Source organism: Aythya fuligula, chromosome 5 (genome assembly GCF_009819795.1).
Source record: "Aythya fuligula isolate bAytFul2 chromosome 5, bAytFul2.pri, whole genome shotgun sequence".
Taxonomy (NCBI): Eukaryota; Metazoa; Chordata; class Aves; order Anseriformes; family Anatidae; genus Aythya; species Aythya fuligula.
Window position 1 is genome coordinate 45895485 of NC_045563.1, and position 17570 is coordinate 45913054.

The following is a 17570-nucleotide window of genomic DNA, read 5'->3' on the forward strand; positions in this document are numbered from 1 at the left end:
GGGGCTGAGGGGGACACCCTTCTCGGTGCCCCCGGGCCCGGAGGGGTTCACGGGAGGAAGGGTTGTGAGGCGGAGCCGCCGCCCGCCCTCCCATTGCTGCCCGCGGAGGGGAGGCGGCAGCGCCGCCCCTCAGCCCGGCCCCTCAGCGAGGCGGGCCGCCGGCAAGGGGCGCCCCATAAAACCGCGGCGGCGGCCCCCGGTCGCCCAGTGGCAACCCGGAGGGTCTCGGCAGCCTTTGTCCTTCCCTCATCTCCAGCCTCTCGCCCCCCGGCCCGCCCGCTCGGCGGCGGTGGGGCTGTGAGCGGGTCCCCCCCTCCTTGTCCCATCCCACCCCGTGTCGGAGGCCATGTTCCCCACGGACTCCACCTGGAATATCTCCTTCGCCGGCTGCGGCTTCCTGGGGGTGTACCACGTCGGGGTGGCCAGCTGCCTGCAGGAGCATGCCCCCTTCCTCGTCGCCAACGCCAGGAAGGTCTACGGTGCCTCCGCCGGGGCGCTCACCGCCACCGCCCTCGTCAGCGGCGCCTGCCTGGGTAAGGGGGTCCGGGGGAGGCTTTGGGGGGGATTTGGGGTCGCTGGGGGTGGCCTTGGGGCCCTGCTGGGGCGCCCATGGGTGCAGGGCTGCCTGTGGTGTACCAGCCGGCTGGGACCCTTCAGCCTTCCCTCCCTTCTCCGTCGTCTTTATTATCTTTTTTTTTTTTTTTTTTTAGTGTTGTTTCTGTCTTAGGGCAGCAGCAGGGATGGAGGCAGCGCCCTGCCTTCCTCACAGCACGCGTGGTGCTTTGTTTCCAAGGGGTTTTGCCTCGCCACTCGCGCCCTCAGCTCCCTGCATGCAGGAGGTGGAGGCCAAAGGGCTAAAAAAGCCTCTCGGAAATGGGTGGCGGGGGTAAAAACCCCCTCCGAAATGGCCCCCCGTGAGGAAGGCGGTGGGTGCTGCCTATGGGGCAGGTGGCTGCCGAGGGCGCCTTGGAGAAGGCTCCCCTCGGTGGGAAAGCAGCCGAGCAGTCCCATGTTCACCCCCCTGGTATAGGGGGAGATCTGTTTTTGGGGTCGGCTGTGTGCAGGCTGGCCTGGTGAGGTGTGGGGTGGAGAGACATTGACCTCTTGCTGCATGGGTGCAGGTTTTTGGGTGCTGTGAGCAGGCAGCGAAGCAGCCGGAGCCACCGTGCAGCGTGTGTGTGCGGGTCGGGGCCGAGCGTCTCCAGGCACTGCATCCCTGAGGCAGCCGCGCTTTATTCTTAGCGCTGTTATTTTCGGAAGAGGGCTATTCCTGGGGCTGCCAGGCACTGGGGAATCTTCTCAGCCTCTGTATGCGCCAGATCTTCAGTTTGCCTCAATGTTATCTACGTTCTTCACTTATAGAATAATTTTATTTAAAGTGGGCACCCAATGTAGGTTCTTCATGCTTAGGATATGGTTTGGGAACAGCCAGCTGAAGGTGTGTGTGGTGCCTTGTGTTGTTTTGCTCGCCTGGCAGCCTAAAAAAGCTGCTGGCTGTCAAGTTCAGCTGGTTTACGTAGGGGGGGTGGGGAGGCCAACAAGCACAGCACAGCTTGTTGCCCTTGGAAGTTTTTATTCTGAGAACAGCAAATACATGCAATGACCTTAAACATGAAATGAGGGATATGATGTGAGGGAATCAGGTGCATCTCTTCAGTCTCAAATAATTTGTCGGTGGGAAGGCTGTTTCTGAAGTGAATATAGGAGCCTGTCCTGGAGCAAAGTGAAACCAGAGCTGTTTACTGCTTGAACTCCTCTCGCCTTGATCTTTCAGGGCACTCCCTGTTCCTTGGGGACAGGTAGGGTTTTGTGATGCAGCGTTCGTGCAGCAAAAGTTATCTGTGTGGTTAGGCTTGAACTTTCCCCCTCCTGAGCATTTCGTTTGCAGGAGCGACCGATGGAGCGGGGCCGCTGCTTGTGGAGCGGCGTGGGGAGCTCTCACCAGCTCAGCCTGGCATTTCTGGGCTGTAGTCACGCCGCTTTCCTCGGGGACAAGGGAATAGGCCCCCTCTAACCCCTTCTCCTGCAGGGGTCTGTTTGCTGCCAGGCACTTGGCTGCTTCGCTTGCTGTTGCTTGTGCTGAAGAGGTGACTGCATGGCCAGCCTCCGCACTGGGAGCGCCCCGGCTTGCTGTCAGGTGTGGCAGCGCCGTGGGACAGGCTGGCAGCAGCACCCCAGCCCTTCCCCTGGCCCAGACACCACTGCCGCGTTGAGCAAGGCTCTTATCTTGTCTGCCTTCTTTCTGCTATTTATACGTCCGGAGCATCCACATGTCTTGGGTAGGTAAAACAGCAGAAAAGCCAGCAGAGCTGACTTGTGAAAGTAAAAGCAGAGGGGGTGCCCAGCTGGGCATGGTATCGCTGCACTTTGTCCCTGTTATAAAGCTCCCTGACAGCTCAGGCCGAGGTCCAGGGGTTGGGATGAGCTCATGGGGAAGAGGTACAGCTGCAGCCTGTGCCGGCCGAGCAGTTCATCCTGGTGCAGGCTGCTGGGGCACCCTGAGGATGTTAGTGCAGCTGGTTTCACTTCATAGCAGCCTGTGAGCATTAAGGCTCATGGCATCCGTTCCCTGTGCTCCCTGCTGCCCTGCCCATCAACTGGGAAGACTGAAGGGCATCTCTGGGTGGGTGGCAAGCACGGGACTCCTGCAGCAGCCTTGCTTGTTTGGCTGAGTGTAGGTAAGGTTAGTGCCTGCCTGCATCTGCTCTTGGTTGTGACCTCTGCGACTCTGCTGTGCAGAGAAGCAGTTCCTGGGCAGGAGCGGAAAAAAATTTTCCTTTGGGTTTTCTTTGGGTTTGAGCCTTTGAGGCCCTGACCAGAGAGAACAGAGCTTCTCCTGGGCTTGGGAGCCTAGGATCCCACTTAAGGTGCGTCCTGCAGCTTTTTTCTTCTTGTTAAGCACTTCACTGCAGGCTGTAGGGATCTCGGATGTGTTCTCCGGGGCTGCAGCTGGGGTGTTGACCAGTGTTTGAAGTGCTCTCTCCAGTTTTGAGGTTCTCTGGCCTGTTGGCATGAAAAAACGCTGCTACTTCTCCATTAGTCACGTGTGGATATCGAGGTGCACTTGCATGTTTACGAGGTGCTTGATCATGCGTGCTACGCTGTTGGAGCATGAATCACCTCTTGTCCAGAGGCTTTTCTGCAAAATGGGCTTCTGTGTCAGCTCCAGTGCTGGAGTCTGGCCTGATAGGAAACACCTTCATGTGCCAAGCAGGAGAGAGCTTGGTGCTGGCTTTGCTCTGCCTTATGTGTGCCTCAGCTCCTGTAGCCCTTCCTGAGCTAGGAAATCAACCTAGGGAAGCTTTTCCTAGGTTGATTACAACCATTTATTATTTTTCCCCTTAGTATCTAGCCAGGCGTCTGTCCCAGCCTTGCCCTGTGATGCAGTAATTGTTACCTGAGTCAGGTTTGCTCGCTGCCTGTCACTGTGTGATCCCCAGGAGCAGTGTGGGCTCCCTTGCACTGGGCAGCGGAGGGGGGAGGAAGGGGTAACCTTTTCCTTTTCCCTTAGAAGTGGAAACCTCTCTCAATGAGCGGCAGAGATGTTGTTAGTGGTGGGCTGCTGAAGTGCAAGTGCGTGCAGGGGCTTAAAGCCTGATGGCAGAGGTTATTTTCTCTGCGTGTGTGGAGCCCGGTGCCAAATCCCAGATTAATAATAAATAAATCAGCTTGGTTTCTATGGAGTCCGCGGGGCACTGCCCGGCTCTGCTGGCCAAGGCTTGAGTCGTGCCGCCCGCTGCAGGGAAGCGCATGTGGTGCTGCCGTGGGAAGGGGTCTGTGGGGCTCGATCCGTGGGGCTCCCCTCTGCTGTGGGAGAAGGGCTGCGTGTGCTGAGCTGCGGCTGAAACGCTGCCCAGAGTGCCTGCAGATAAACTGTTCTTAACTCTGCTAAGCTCGACGTGCTCTGTGCTTGAGGATGGCCGTGCACAAGAGGTAGAGAGATGGCCTTTGGCTTGGCGCTCCTTTCTGGAGCTGGGCATGGCCAAACCTCCTTACAGGGGCTTTGCAGCTGATAATCCTGGCCGGACAGCGGGCTTTGTGCTGCCCTCTGCTGCTTGCCCAGCCTTACAGACCGTGATGCTTCGTGGTGCCACTACGGGCCGGGTCTGCGCTGGTGCCTCCTGCCTGCAAAACCCCCACCAAGCTTCATCAAGTGGCCTGAGCAGCTCGTGGTTGGAGTATTTCTCCCGAGAACAAACCTTCCCCTTGATATGATGCGGTCTCAGGATGGATGCTGGGTTTGGAAGCCCAGGATTTAAAGGGCTGAGCGCTGCTTTCACGTGGGACCTGGCAGTGGCTCTGCTGCCACCCCCGTGGGTCATCTCCTCCATCCTGAGATGGGGAGGTGGCAGCTGGGGGTGTAAATGAGTCAAGGAGCGCTTTACATATGCAAATCACAGGAGCTGCTCTTGCTGGCTTATTTGAATGCTGCTGATTCAGGGCTGGGCCGGGTGGGAAAGCTCGTCCTGTGCGGGGTGTGGGCTCGGGTTGTGTCAGGCACGGAGAAAGTCAGAGCCCTGTCGCAGAGCAGGCTGCAGCACAGATGTCTCCGTGTATCCAGCCAGCGGTGCTACGTTGTGGGCCTGCTGAAAACTCTAAGGGACCAAACCAGCCGTTTAGCTCCTCGCCATACTTAGAAATAAAGAAAAGCTTGTGTGTGAGTGTCAGGGGATGTTGCTGCTCCTCTGGCTGCCTCCCTGCTCCTGCGCCCTCCGCCTTGCTGTGAAGCAGCTCCTGTCCTGCTCGCGTGGCTGCTTCCTCCAAACACAGTGCCCCTGCCTGCCTCCTGAGCACTGCCTTGGAGCACCTCTCATCCCCCTGGCTCGGAGGGAGCCTGCTCTGCTCCTGCTGGGGATGGTGGGGGGTGCTCAGCAGGGTGAGGTGACGCCGAATGCGATGGAAGGGCAAAGCGGGCACGGCGAGCAGGGAGGTGCCTGGCGTGGAATGGAGCATTCGCTGGCAGCACAGACGTCAGGAGCAGGGCACGATGCAGGCTCGGGGCCAGGGGTGGACTTCAGAGCTATTCCTTTCATTCCCTGCCAGGGCAGGATGGTGCTCCAGTAGCAGCAGGGCTGTACAGTGAGTACGAGCGAAGAAGGAGTGCGCGATGTGTGTGGGTGCCCCTTGTGCACAGAGTCCTGTTGGGGATGACCCCGGGGGGCTTTGTTCATCCAGGTGACAACAACTAGCACACGGCAAGAGCTGCATGTGGTTCCTGGCCTGCCTGCGTGCCGGGCAGAGCAGAAAGGCAGCTTCACAGTCATGCAGCTGGCTTTTGGTCCTGCCTGCAGAACCACTGGCTTGCAGGACACCTGCTGCCTGGGGAGGCGTTGCTGTGCCAGCGCTTCCCTAATGCCAGTGCAAAGGTTCAACTGAGGCATAACCAAGGCTGGCAGCTCTTGTGCCTGCTCTCCCAAAGCCTTTTGGCTTGTGCCCTAAGCAAAGTAACCTCAGACATCCCAGGGACTAGCACGTTAGGAAGAGGGAGGCCTGGGGCTCTGGAGCAGCTGCAGGCGATGGGCCTGGTGAGATGCCCTCCTGCTGCAGGCTGCATCTGGGCTCTGCAGTGCTGAGTGCCCAGGATCTGGGCCAGCAGCTGGTGGGGGCTGAGCTCGGGCTGCAGGAGCTGGTCCTACTTCAACAGCTGTCTCTTGGTGCCTCCACTTGCCCCACCTGCCAGGTGAGGAGAGGGGCTATTTGCCAGCCTGGAAGGGGCCTGAGGAGTCACTCTGATTTTTTTGCTGAAAGATCTTTTTCTCTGCAAGAAAGAAACCACTTCCTCCCCAGCTGTTACCTGGAGCTGAGGCAGCTCCTTGTTACCTGATGACAAAACAGGAGGAGAGAAGGAATAACTGATAACTTATAGATCACATAAATGCTCCTCACAACCACAGAAATGAGGGGAGTCCCGAGGAGCAGCCTGTCCTGGTACGTGTTTCTCAGCGTTACCTGCTGACAGGATGATGTGCATGGATGGGAAAAGGCCCAGTGCCACTGGGGATTCCCGTGCTGGCTGCCTTCTCCCAGCCCCGGGCATTTAAAAAGGACTTTTGTGTGTGTTAAATAGTGGCATTTATACAAATTCAGCCACATAAGGCATAGTGGCAGCGGATCTTTCCCAGGCTGAGGTCAGTGCCCCCGAGGGCTGGAGGTGTCCCTGGCTCACCTGCAGGCTGCTATCTGCTGGTCCTCCTGGGGAGCGAATGGGCGCTGAGGAAACGTCCAACAAAGCTCCCTTGGTTAATTATTTTCTAGCTGTCAGCCTGCAGACTTTTCTTTTGATGTCCCTGGTTTACAGCTCAGTGTTTTCAGGCTGGTGAGGGGCTGGGCTGTGATTAGGGCTGTGCCCTCTCCAGGCAGAGGCCGGGCAGGAGAAGCGTGCACCTTGCCTGCTGTCAGCGAGGAGGCAGTGCAGGGGCTGAGCTCGGGAGGAAGGTGAGGCAGCTCTCCCGAAACCTGTGCCCTCACTGGTTGTCTCCCTTGCAGGGCTGTCCCTGTGCCCAACCTGCTGCTGTCTGTGCTGTCCTCTGCCCCCTGCCTGGTCTGGCTGCCTTTCCTTCAGCCCTGCTCCTGTTTCCCCCCCGGGGAGCAGGAATGTCCCTGGCACAGGGGGTGATCTTTGTGCCCATGTGGAGCTCTTCCAGGGGAGCCGCGGCCCCAGGAGCTGGAATGTCCAGCATGCCCCCTCCCTCCTCGCCCTGCGCTGCTCCTATTTTTGTGCCTGCCTTAAGCTCTTTTTTCCCACTTGAAATACCTCGTGGGTCAGCCGTCCCCTGCCTGGCTGCGGGATGGTTACCGGCGTGGGCAACAGGCGAGCGCCGAGGTGCCCTTGGTGCAGAAGACAGAGGTCAGGAGGGGCCCGGGGCTGCTTGCCTTCCCCCAGCAGGTGTGCTGAGCATGACCCATGGGAGCAAGAGCTAATTCTTTAAGGAAACCAGGCTCAGCAGGGCAGTAAGCTCATGTAAAGCTGGCTTGGCAAAGCTTAAAGATGAACTGGGATCCCGCGGCTGCCTACAGGGCTCTTCCCCTGGGCAGCCATCCTTTGCCTCTCGTGGCTGCTGCAGAGGGATCCCAGGCCCGAGGTGGTCCAGCTGGGCTCCCTTGTGCCTTGTGAAATATTTCTCGTTGATACAGGTTGTTTTTTTTAGAGGGATAATGGTTTAGTGAAGTCTGTACGGGGAGAAGCGTTGGATAAATGGGGTGGTGGGAGAAGAGCTGGTGCCAGCTGTGGGAGGTTGGCAGTGCTCCTTGGGATGTACCCCAAGAGAGGAAAATAAATATTGTGGTTTTCCACGTGACCCTGTGCCCTGAATCATCAGAGCCATCAAAAACAAACTGCTCTGTGGACTGGAGCTGGCACAGGATTACCCCAGCAGGGGCAGGCAGTTGGTGGCTGACTCCTGCAGCCTTTTTCTCTACCACCTCTCGTTCAGCTGCTCCCTCTGGCAGACTCCTTTGATCCCCTCACTACCAGAAAAGCTATTCCAGGAAAACCAGCTCCAGTTCTGTTCACTCTCTCACCTCCCTGTTCTCCTCCCGGACTGATTTCCAGGAGGGCTTGCCATCTGTCCTGGATCTCGCTGTGTAAACCTGACTCCTTTGGCTGAGCCCTCGGCTGGCCTTATTTCCAGGAAAGCCGGCGGTGCTGCAGACCGCCCCGTCCTTCCTCATCCCGCGGGGCTCCTCTGCGCTCGGTTTCGGTGCAAGCGAGCCAACAAGTCCAACGAGATCAGAGCTGCCCTCAAACTGGAATACCTGGGAAGCAGCTTTTGCACAATCTGTTTATAAGCACACGTTTAAAAAAAAAAATAATAATAATAATTCAAAAAATGCGATTGCTAATGATCAGTAATTGTTGTTTTGTCCCCAGTTCTCCCATGTCCTGCTTGGCTGGGTAATGATGACAGAGAAGCAGCTGCAGCTGAAGTCCCTCCTCAGATGTTGAGGCAGTGTTTCCTGGCATATTTGGGACTTTGTTTTGTTTTCCCTAAACTCCCAGCTCAGATTTTTTGCTCAGACGTTAGTCATAAGCTCCATGTAATTGCAGTTGTCCCCAGTATCGCTGTCACATCTCTGCAGGCCGAGGTGCCAAGTCCAAAGGCAAGTTTCTCTAAGCACCATCCCTGAGCCACCCTCCCCAGCGTGGCCCTGTGAGTGGGGCATCCCCATGGCTCAGCACCCACCCTATTTATTATCGGGGTTTCAGCAAGACCAGCAGCGTGCAGTGGGGTTTCCAGGGCTCGTGTGGCCAAGGTGCTGGAGTGGGATCCAGCCATTTTGGGGCTCTGCTGCGGGTTCTTTGTGTGTATTCCTTCCTCTTGCTAGGCACAAAGGTGTCTTAGGCATGGCGTGCTAATAAGTTGTCATTTTTGGCTGTCGTCCTTCACGTTGGGAAGGATGTTGAACTGCAGCTACTATCTGGAACAGGCTGGGCTCAGTGGCTTACTGCTAATTGAGTAAGTAAGATCAGAGTTAGGCTGCTAAACATTGCTTTAGGAAAGAGCAGAAGACTGGGATTATAGGGCTAAAAATTGCTTCGGAGAGGGGAACTTGGATTTTCTGCTCAGTTGCTACCTCACAGTACCCAAATCCTGACCCCAGAGCCTCTGGTCGTGGTCAAGGGTCTCGTTTGGTGCTCGCTTGAGCTGCTGGTGTCGCTGGCTTTCCTGTGCACACAATCACATTAACAGGCTGCCCTAGTGGAAAACATGCTGCAGGCACACGTGTTGCAAAAGAATGGGATGTGTCAACACCCCCGGTGCGCCAAGGGTGGTGTTTCTCTTATCTCTGTCAACCTGAGCCCAACTCGTTGCCTCCGTTCTGCAGTCACAGGGCTGAGAGGGACAGGGAGCAAACCAGAGGGATTTCAGGTTGGCAGGAACTGACAGCAGCTTTCATCTGTGCCCAAGAATCAACCTGCAGCTTGGGAATAAGATTTAATTTGTGGAAGCGTTGCTGTTTCCCCTCATTTCTTGAATTCCTGCCCGGATACTTTCCTCACCTGTACATTCCCCATGCCTGGGACTGCAGTGACTGGTGCTCGGAGGAGGCTGGGTCTCAGCACGGCTCGGGCTGCATGTGGGAGCAGCAGGCAGGGCAGGGTGTGCAAAGGGCAGCGTGCTGGGCACGCAGGGGTTGGCTGGGGGTGATGTTTTTGTTTTGTTTTCTCCCTTCCCTCCTTTCCCACCGCAAAGCCCTGAGCTCTTGCCAGGCTGGGCTCCGAGTGACTGTGAGCTAACGGGCTTAGCGGCCGTGCAGATGTCCCTGTTGTGCTGAGGGGACGTCTTTTCCCCTCCAAACCCAGCTGGGTCACTGTGTGAAAGTGTCAAGCAGGCTTGCTTCTGGGAACCCTTCCATCGGGGCCTGGTTTAGTGCTCTGGAGTCAGACACGGGCAGGATGGACACCAAAGCCTCACTCATCTTGAGCTATATCCACAAGCAGCGAGAAACCTCTGAATAAAGCTCTGCATGAGGTTTTTCTACGCCTTTTTTTTTTTTTTTTTTTTTTTTGTGAAGAAGGCTGGTTTTGCTGGCGTTTCATGGGGCGTTTTTCTTTCTATCATTGCAGGTGAGGCTGGCGCCAGCATCATTCGAGTGTCAAAAGAAGCACGGAAGAGGTTCCTGGGGCCGCTCCACCCATCCTTCAACTTGGTGAAGATCATTCGGATCTGCCTGTCCAAGACCGTGCCGGAGAATGGGCACGAGGTCGCAGCAGGACGTCTGGGGATTTCCCTCACGCGGGTGTCTGATGGAGAAAACGTCATCCTGTCGGACTTCCATTCCAAGGAGGAGCTCATCCAGGTGACTGGAGACTTCTTGCAGAGGGCTGGGCAACAACTGCGAGCTGGTTTGTTTTGCCTTGGACTCCCAATGTCCTTTATTAATGAACTCTGTCCTAACTGAAACCAGGACAGTAATGTAGCTTAATTCTCAGCACGTGCCAGTACAACTCTCGTTCTAACTCAGTAGGCTTTGACACGATCCTTACATGCTGACTCTCTTTTTTTCCCCAGGCCTGTGTTTGCAGCACCTTCATCCCGGTGTACTGTGGGCTGATACCTCCAACCTTGCGTGGAGTGGTAAGGCTCTTAAGACATTTCTTCGTTAAATCATGTACTGATGAATAAGAAGGTAGAAATGCCATACTCAGTTCTGATAGTCCTGTTGCCCGTCTGCTAGCAGGAAATATTGTGAAGAAGCATGAGAAATTCCCAAGTAAACAACTTCAGCAGCAAATAGATCTTCTTTTCCAGTCCTGCAGTTGGCTACAAATGCCCCAAAGGCTTGATGGTTTAACAGGATGGAAATATAGAGCAATCTGGGCGAGTGCTGGTTGACTTAGCAGATGGTTCCCCTGGCTCCTTGTTACAAACCTTTCCAGCACTAAGGCTCCAACCCTGTGTGCATGTGGAAAGAACTTGTGTACAGGGTAGAAATCGTGATTGTAGTCCCTCTTCTGCGTGCCTGATGCTCTTTGCAGAGCTTTGACAAGTGGTGCTGATGCTGGGCCTCTTCTCCGTGACGTTCTTCCTGTCCTTCCTGTGAGAAAAATGTTCTCTGCCTGCAGGAGTTCCTTCTAGCTTCCTGTCCAGGAATGTTCAGAGCAGTTTCTCCCTTTTTCATTCATGTTAAAAGTGAAAGCACTTGAAAGCTGTAAGAGCTGGAGCATCTCTGGGTATGGGAGTCATGGCTGAGGGCCTCGGCTGAGCTCGGACTCCCCTTGTGCTGCGTAGGTTAATGCACACACTGAAAGGCACTTAGTGTAAACTAAATGTTTGTAAGCTAAACAGCTGAAAGGAAGAGCTGCTGTTAACGTCTGCGTGCCTTGGTTTCACACGAGACCTGACCAAGGTGCTTCAGTCTGACAGGGCATCAAGTCTGCTCCCGCTGCTACCAGTGTCCTGAGAGCGAGGTCGGTTCCGCTCCTGCCCAACATCCAAACAGGCTGCTTTAGTGTTGTGCAAGCGTGTTGGGCAGGGGAATGATCTAGAGGAATGTTCAATGTCCAGCCCTTCAAAGTGACAGAATCAGTGCTGGTTTGGCTTGTGCTCAGCAGCCACGGGCTGGGGTTTCGTCCCGCAGCTGGTGGGAATGTCTCAGCGGCTCTTGCATGAGACTCCATGGTGCTAATCGAGGTGAGCCTGGCTCAGGCAAAATCACAAAACTCCAGACCCGTGTCCAACACCAGGGCTTTTGGAATTTGCAGCTGCCCGACTTCTCATGTCGAGTTTCCTCGTGGGGAAAGGCGGTGGCAGCGGGGGTATGTGTGTGAGGAAATCAGATTTTACCTCTTGCCCAGAAAATAATGATCCTTTCTGACTCCGAAAGGGCGTACGGTGAAGGAGAGGCTACAGTAGATTGGGTATGAGCTTAGGAAAGGCTTTGAAACGGGGCTGTGTGATTCCTGGCATACCTGTGGTGACTGTATTTGCCACGGGACATGCTGACAGGCCAACTCAGATCATGAGGACCAGTTTTCAAGGCAGTGCGATTGGGAAAGGTATGATGTCCTTATCCAAATCCTGCCTTCCTCATCTTTTTCCTGTGTTTACTTCTCTGAGCTCTAGCAGCCTCCTGGAGTGGATGATGAAATAAATGGGTGGGAGGGAGAGGAAAAACTAATTCTGTGTTGCTTGGGGGGGTGATGGACCAGAAAGCAGGGTCTGCATTTTTTTCCTTTCTTTCCGTGCAGGCTTTGCTTTGCTAGCTTTGTTGGAGGCTTCTGTCTAGCAGCATGTTGACTCATGCTGCCACTCTCAGGGAAACGTAGGTTTCTGCGACCTTACCACAAACTAGCTGTTTTGGCTAAGTGGCCAAAACACTCAGATCTGAACCTTCTTCAGACAAAGCAGGTGTCTGGCACCGTGCTGCCTGCTCTGCTCTGTCCTCTGCCACTCTGCATGGCGTGGTCTTTCCTTGCAGGGGGCGTCTGTCTGTCTTGCCTAGCTGTGTCTGGTTGCCCTTCCTGCAAGGGGAGTGCCACTGTGTTTATAGTACATACAGAACGTTCTCTGATAAGAGGGTGCCTGTTAGGAGCAAAACCCAAGTCCCTTACACTATATCACAGCACAGCGAGCCGGTTCCAGATGTGTTGGGATTGCTGCTCAGTTCCTCTGCTAGAAACAAACCAGCTGCTTTCATTCTTAGTTAACCAGCTTTCTGACGGGGGGGACGGACCTGTGTCTGAGCTATTCGTTTTAAAGACGAGTAAAGCAAAGTCTGATGGCAGTGTGACAGCTCAGACCAGTGCGAATTGGCATTGCAGGTGGCTGTTGGTGTGTCATGCTGGATAGCACTGAAGCCCCACAGCAGATATGTCAGCAGTCACACAAGTGAATTTTGCCTTTCTCCTTGAACTTTAGTGACCAAAGCACTCCTTCCTAGGAAGAAAAGCACGTAGCAAATGGTGACTATAAATAACACAGCTGTGCTTTTGCTACTTTCAGCTCCTCTGGCACTGGTGGCTGTTGCCCATTCTTACCTGAAGTTGTTGGCACAAATGTTAATGGGGGCAGTGTTTCTACTTGAAGCCGCTTGATCAATTACAAGAGTGAAGAGTGATTCGCTTCTCTTTATTTCAGAGATACGTTGATGGCGGGATTTCAGACAACTTGCCCCGATATGAGCTGAAGAACACAATCACGGTGTCTCCGTTCTCAGGGGAGAGTGACATCTGCCCTCGGGACAGCTCCACCAACATGCATGAGCTGAGAGTAACCAATACAAGCATCCAGTTCAACCTTCGCAACCTCTACCGCCTCTCGAAGGCCCTGTTTCCTCCGGAGCCACAGGTGAGATTGCTGGCAGTGCCCAAAGCTGGGGACAGTGGATAGATGCTGGCTGACCTCTGCTCTTCATGAGCAGGAGGATTGCAGACGCTTAGTTTTGTATCTCTTGTTTGTCTGTTTTTTCACCTTGACATTTAGCAGCCCTGTGAGCTGGCAAACCTTGAGCATCTGCACGAGGTCATGTAGGTGGCTTGGTTTTCTGTTGATACTGTAAGGTTTGGAACTCAGGTGCTAGCAGTTGCTTGGAAAGTATTCCCACATGCCTGTGTGGCATCTGCCAGGAAGCCAGGCTCGCTTCTAAACAAGGGCGTATCAGCCTTCACAACCAATGTGCTCATGATGTTTTTTAAGGTCACACTGGAGCTGCCAGCCTGAAGCCAGTGACTGCCTCCTAAAAAGTGCCACTAGAGCAGGTGGCACTGCAGACAGCTTTGCATGCTTCTGCTGCTGGGCAAATACAACCTTAGCCCTGGCATTTGAGCATAATAAACATGCATCCGTGTCCTGAATCACTTGGACAAGTTTTCTGCTGCCCCATTCCTAGTCCTGGCTGGCTTTATCTGTAAACACAGCGGCCCTTCCTGGCATCTGCAGGAAGTATTTTGGGCTGCTTATCAGAGTGACTCCCAGAAGGCTGCCCACAGCAGTGTCGGCTCTAGAGGGGCAAATGAAGTAGCTGCCACTCTAAGCCTGTACTAGGGTAGGATTCCAGCTGTCCCTTCCAACGTGAGTTATCTTGTGATTCCCATATCCAAGGCTTCCACATTACGCCTGTTCTGCTCACAGCCAGAGTTCTCTAAAGGCAGCATTGAGCTGAGTGCTTGCTCTGCTCAGCCAGGCAGTCTCCAAATGACCTGCTTTTGCCTTCCCCTGCCCACAGGTGCTGCGGGATATGTGCAAGCAGGGCTACCGGGATGCGCTGCACTTCCTGAAGAAGAATGGTAAGGCACTGAGTGTTTGTGGGGCGCACTGACCTGCTTCTCTGCCAGGCTTGGTGGTGTGGCTTTGAGGCCAGTTACTGCATGTATAAAATGTGGGAGGGTAGAACCGATCAAGGTGCGTGCCTTGGATACCAGCGTATGGGATTTGGGATTTCTATCTGTAAGTATATTTTAGCACTGCAGGAAGTAGAGTTGGAGTGGACACCTTCTCAGTGCAATGCAGTTGAAATCACACAGTGTGTGCTCAGCGCTAGAGCAGTTGTTGGGCACCAGTGCCATTTGGAGCTTCAGCAGGTACCCTGCACCCTCTCATGTGCAGCCAGGCTATGTGTAAGGAGGCAGAGCATGCTCTCAGCAGTCTCTGGAGCCTGGCAGTTTGACACTGCTCTTAAACCTTCTGATACATGAACCCCAGACTTCCGTATCTCCTTGACCTCCTGTTGCTGTCTGTGTGTGTGTTTGATGCCACCTAGTGTCAATTTCCAGCAGACCGAGCACGGTTTGCTTTGTGGTGCATACCTTATGGGATAAGAACAGTCACGCAGCTCTGGATTAAGCTGCAGGAGGGAAATTGAAATTGGTTACTGGCAGAGTATATAGCAACAAACCCCTGTGAAACAGCACCCTGCAGTATGTAGAGGTGAAACATTAGATTTTCTGGTGGGGAAAGAGAAGATGGCTTAAAGCAGCTGGTTATTAACTCGTTGTGGTTAGCATTACAACAGATACAAGCTAAAGAGGCTCGATGTAATGTCTGTCTGGGTGGTGAGTGAAGTGAAGATGAACATTTAAGGGCCAGGCAAGGAAGGGCAGCTATTTTTTATCATCCTTCTGATATGACTTCTCTTCTCAGGTCTCCTTAATCGCCCGAGTCCTACCCGTCCTCTCCTTGCCATAGAAGCTCCCCCAGCAGAGAAGAAAGAGGAAGAAACAGAAGCTGAGGACCAGTCAGAGGACAATACAGCTCTTGCTGTTGTTGAAGACCACATCTTTGAACACCTGCCTCCCAGACTGAACCAAGGTATGATCCAAAGGAAGAAAGCCCTGGCAATCTTCCTGTACTGCCTGGTCCCTGTCAGAGGATCGCTTGGATGTAGGGTATTGCTTGTGGTGGTTGTTTTGCTGCACTCAGGGATTGAAATGGTCCACACAGGTGCTTAGCTGTAGTTGGGACCCCTTAGATAAAGGTGCGGAGGCTGAACTGGGAGAGGATTCTTATTTGACTCTTCTGCATGGTAGCACAAGGACAGGATCTTGATGCTTGTTCCTTTGATAACCTGATAAAATTAAAAATTGCTGTGCTCGGGGAATTGCTATCCTGAGTGAGACTTCCTTGAAGTGGGAGGTGGGGAGAGAGGTTGGGTAACTTATGGGATATGGCAAGGAAAGGGATAATCCCACTGCAGGGATTCAGCTGTGTCCTCTTCTGTCTTCAGCTCTTCTGGAAGCTTGTGCAGAAAGAAGAGGTCTCCTGACTGGCATCACCAACATGCTGCCTATACGTGTGGCCACAGCGATGATGGTCCCCTACATGCTGCCCCTGGAGTCTGCAGTTTCCTTCACTGTCAGGTATGCTTCAGCTGTTTCCTCCGGTGGTTTTCTTCCCCGTGCAGCCAGCTGTTTGTGGGAATCTCGTGAGAGGTGTCTCTCCTCTGGAGTGAGAGCAGTTCCAGTCACTTTCAGCCCTAAACTTCCACAGTTGGGAAGGCAAGTCCATCAGACGTGTTCTTAGTACAAAGTACTCTATAAAAGGTCTCTGGAAGGAGATTGTGATAGGAAGGCTTGAGAGAAAAACGTTTTCCAAGTCTGATAATGAATGGGAAATACAGAAAGAGCAGATTCAAAACTTAAAGAGTAAATCCTGGGCTGTTCTCATCCTTCACAGCTTCTCCCCCTAAATTCTCTGAATGGTTGTGTGAATGGCTCGTATTGCAGTTGTCACTAAAAAACAAATAACTGTTCATAGGAGGCAAAACTGTTTCTTTCTGTCCTATCCTTTGTGCGAGCTGAACTTAGGTTTGTCTCCTGTCTCTTCCAGGTTGCTGGAATGGCTTCCAGATATCCCTGAGGATATTAGATGGATGAGGGAGCAGATGACTGAAATCTGCAACTATCTTGTGAAGAAAGCCAAGAAGAAACTGGGCAGTCACCTTTCAGCCAGGTATGGCTGCTTTCTCCACAGCCCTGTTTAGGAGGAGTACTGTTTCTCTTTCCTACTTCTGAAAGGTGGCATCTTCTCCCTTGGAGCAGAGCAGCTCAGATTAACCAGAAGGATTTGCTGCCTAACTTCAAACACAAATCTGCTCCACAGTCTCTTGGTTTCTTTAACTGTGGGATAGATGCAGTGTGTGGTCTGCTTCTTCCCATTACAGGGCAGCCCCTGTGATGAAGCTGTTATTGCAATAGGTTAAAAGATGGAGGTCTAAGTAAAATGATATGCTAGCTTATTCCATTTTCCCTTTGTAGAAGACAGGTGCTTGTCTGTGTGGCATTTGCCAGCCCAAGGTTCCCTAAAAGTTCCTTCATAGGGGTTCTTGAGTTCAAATTACTTTTTTCTTTGGGTGAGAATAGGAAACTGTATTACAGCTGTGGGCAGAGGGTCCCAGCTGTGGTTCAGGTGATGGTATGAGGTGGTGATTCTTTCCACGAGAGCTCATGGTCTGTATAAACAGGAGGTGTGAGCAGGGGGACTGTGACTGCAGCCAGTTAGTGGCAGAACCAAAACAGCTCTGCAATTCTGGAGCTCTGCTCTGGTGACTGCACCAGGCATCCCACATCCTGACCCTCTGCGTTCTGTCTTTCAGGCTTTACTTCGAGCTCGGAGGGCCCCAGAGTCTGCCAATTCCTTCAGCACCTGCCTGTGGCGAAGCAATGCCCATGTGGATGAGAAGCAACCGTTCCCTGTCCGATGTCATGCTGAAGTGGGAGGAGTACCAGCGCCAGCTCATGCTGGGCTTACTCTGCATCAACGTGGACATGCAGGCCTCCCTCTTCCCTCGGGAAGGGTTTCAGATAAAATTCCCACCTCTAGACTGTGCGAAAGAGTGCCTGCCGCTCTTCTGAGCCTGCTGCCCTGCGGGGATGGGGGTGGGTGGGAAGGGAAGCACATGTAGGGTGGGACCAGTCTCATCCCTTGGCAGCAGGCTGCCCTGTGCTCATGAATATGCTGCAAAGGGGGTTTCCCCGGGATGGAGACTGGTGGAATTGACTGTAGTCATTTGTTGCCCCCTGGGCCAGGCAGGAGATCTCTGTGTTCGAGGATGCAGAGGTGGATTCCTTGCTCTAGACTTGTGCTGAGGCCTGGCCATTGCCCGTGGCCGTGCTGACGCTGGCCCAGCTGGGCTATCCCAAATAATGCACTTTGAATTGCCGTTGGCTTTTTACCGCCAAATAATCAGGATGTAGATGACGCTCTCGAGATCACATAGCTTTTAGTTTGGATTTTTAGAGCATATCCATCTGCTTTTCTTGACTTGTCTGACTTACCTTTGTGCTACTGGAAGATGAGGTAGCCTCTTGCCAAAACAGTTTTTCTTAGGGCTTCCAAATCTCCTTTTGACTTTATTCTTTGCTGAAGGCAGATCCTTCTGTCCCTTAACTGCATCCCCACTGGAAGCCAGAGCTGGCCCTGCTGCAGACTGCACTGTGACTGCAGAAACATAGAACACGTGTATTCACCCTGATTTGTATTACCATTTACTCTCCCTATATGATTTCCAACCTGATAGAACTTCTGCAGCTTGAATTTGAAGTATTAAATGTCACTGAGCTTATTTGGAAGAAGTAATTTAGACTGAGATTTTTTTTTCTCCATGGAGGTTGAGGCCCCATTCCTGTCACT

General features: G+C 53.5%; 1 protein-coding gene across 1 annotated transcript; it reads left to right on the forward strand.

Moving 5' to 3' along the window:
• The first annotated feature begins 172 nt into the window (after positions 1-172).
• PNPLA2 (patatin like phospholipase domain containing 2) lies at positions 173-16832 on the forward strand. The gene is made up of 9 exons (XM_032188720.1): positions 173-533; positions 9569-9801; positions 10014-10079; positions 12582-12791; positions 13669-13729; positions 14583-14750; positions 15166-15298; positions 15768-15890; positions 16534-16832. The coding sequence occupies exons 1-9, from the start codon at positions 347-349 to the stop codon at positions 16790-16792; spliced, it is 1440 nt and encodes a 479-aa protein (XP_032044611.1). The 5' UTR covers positions 173-346; the 3' UTR covers positions 16793-16832.
• The last annotated feature ends 738 nt before the right edge of the window (positions 16833-17570 follow it).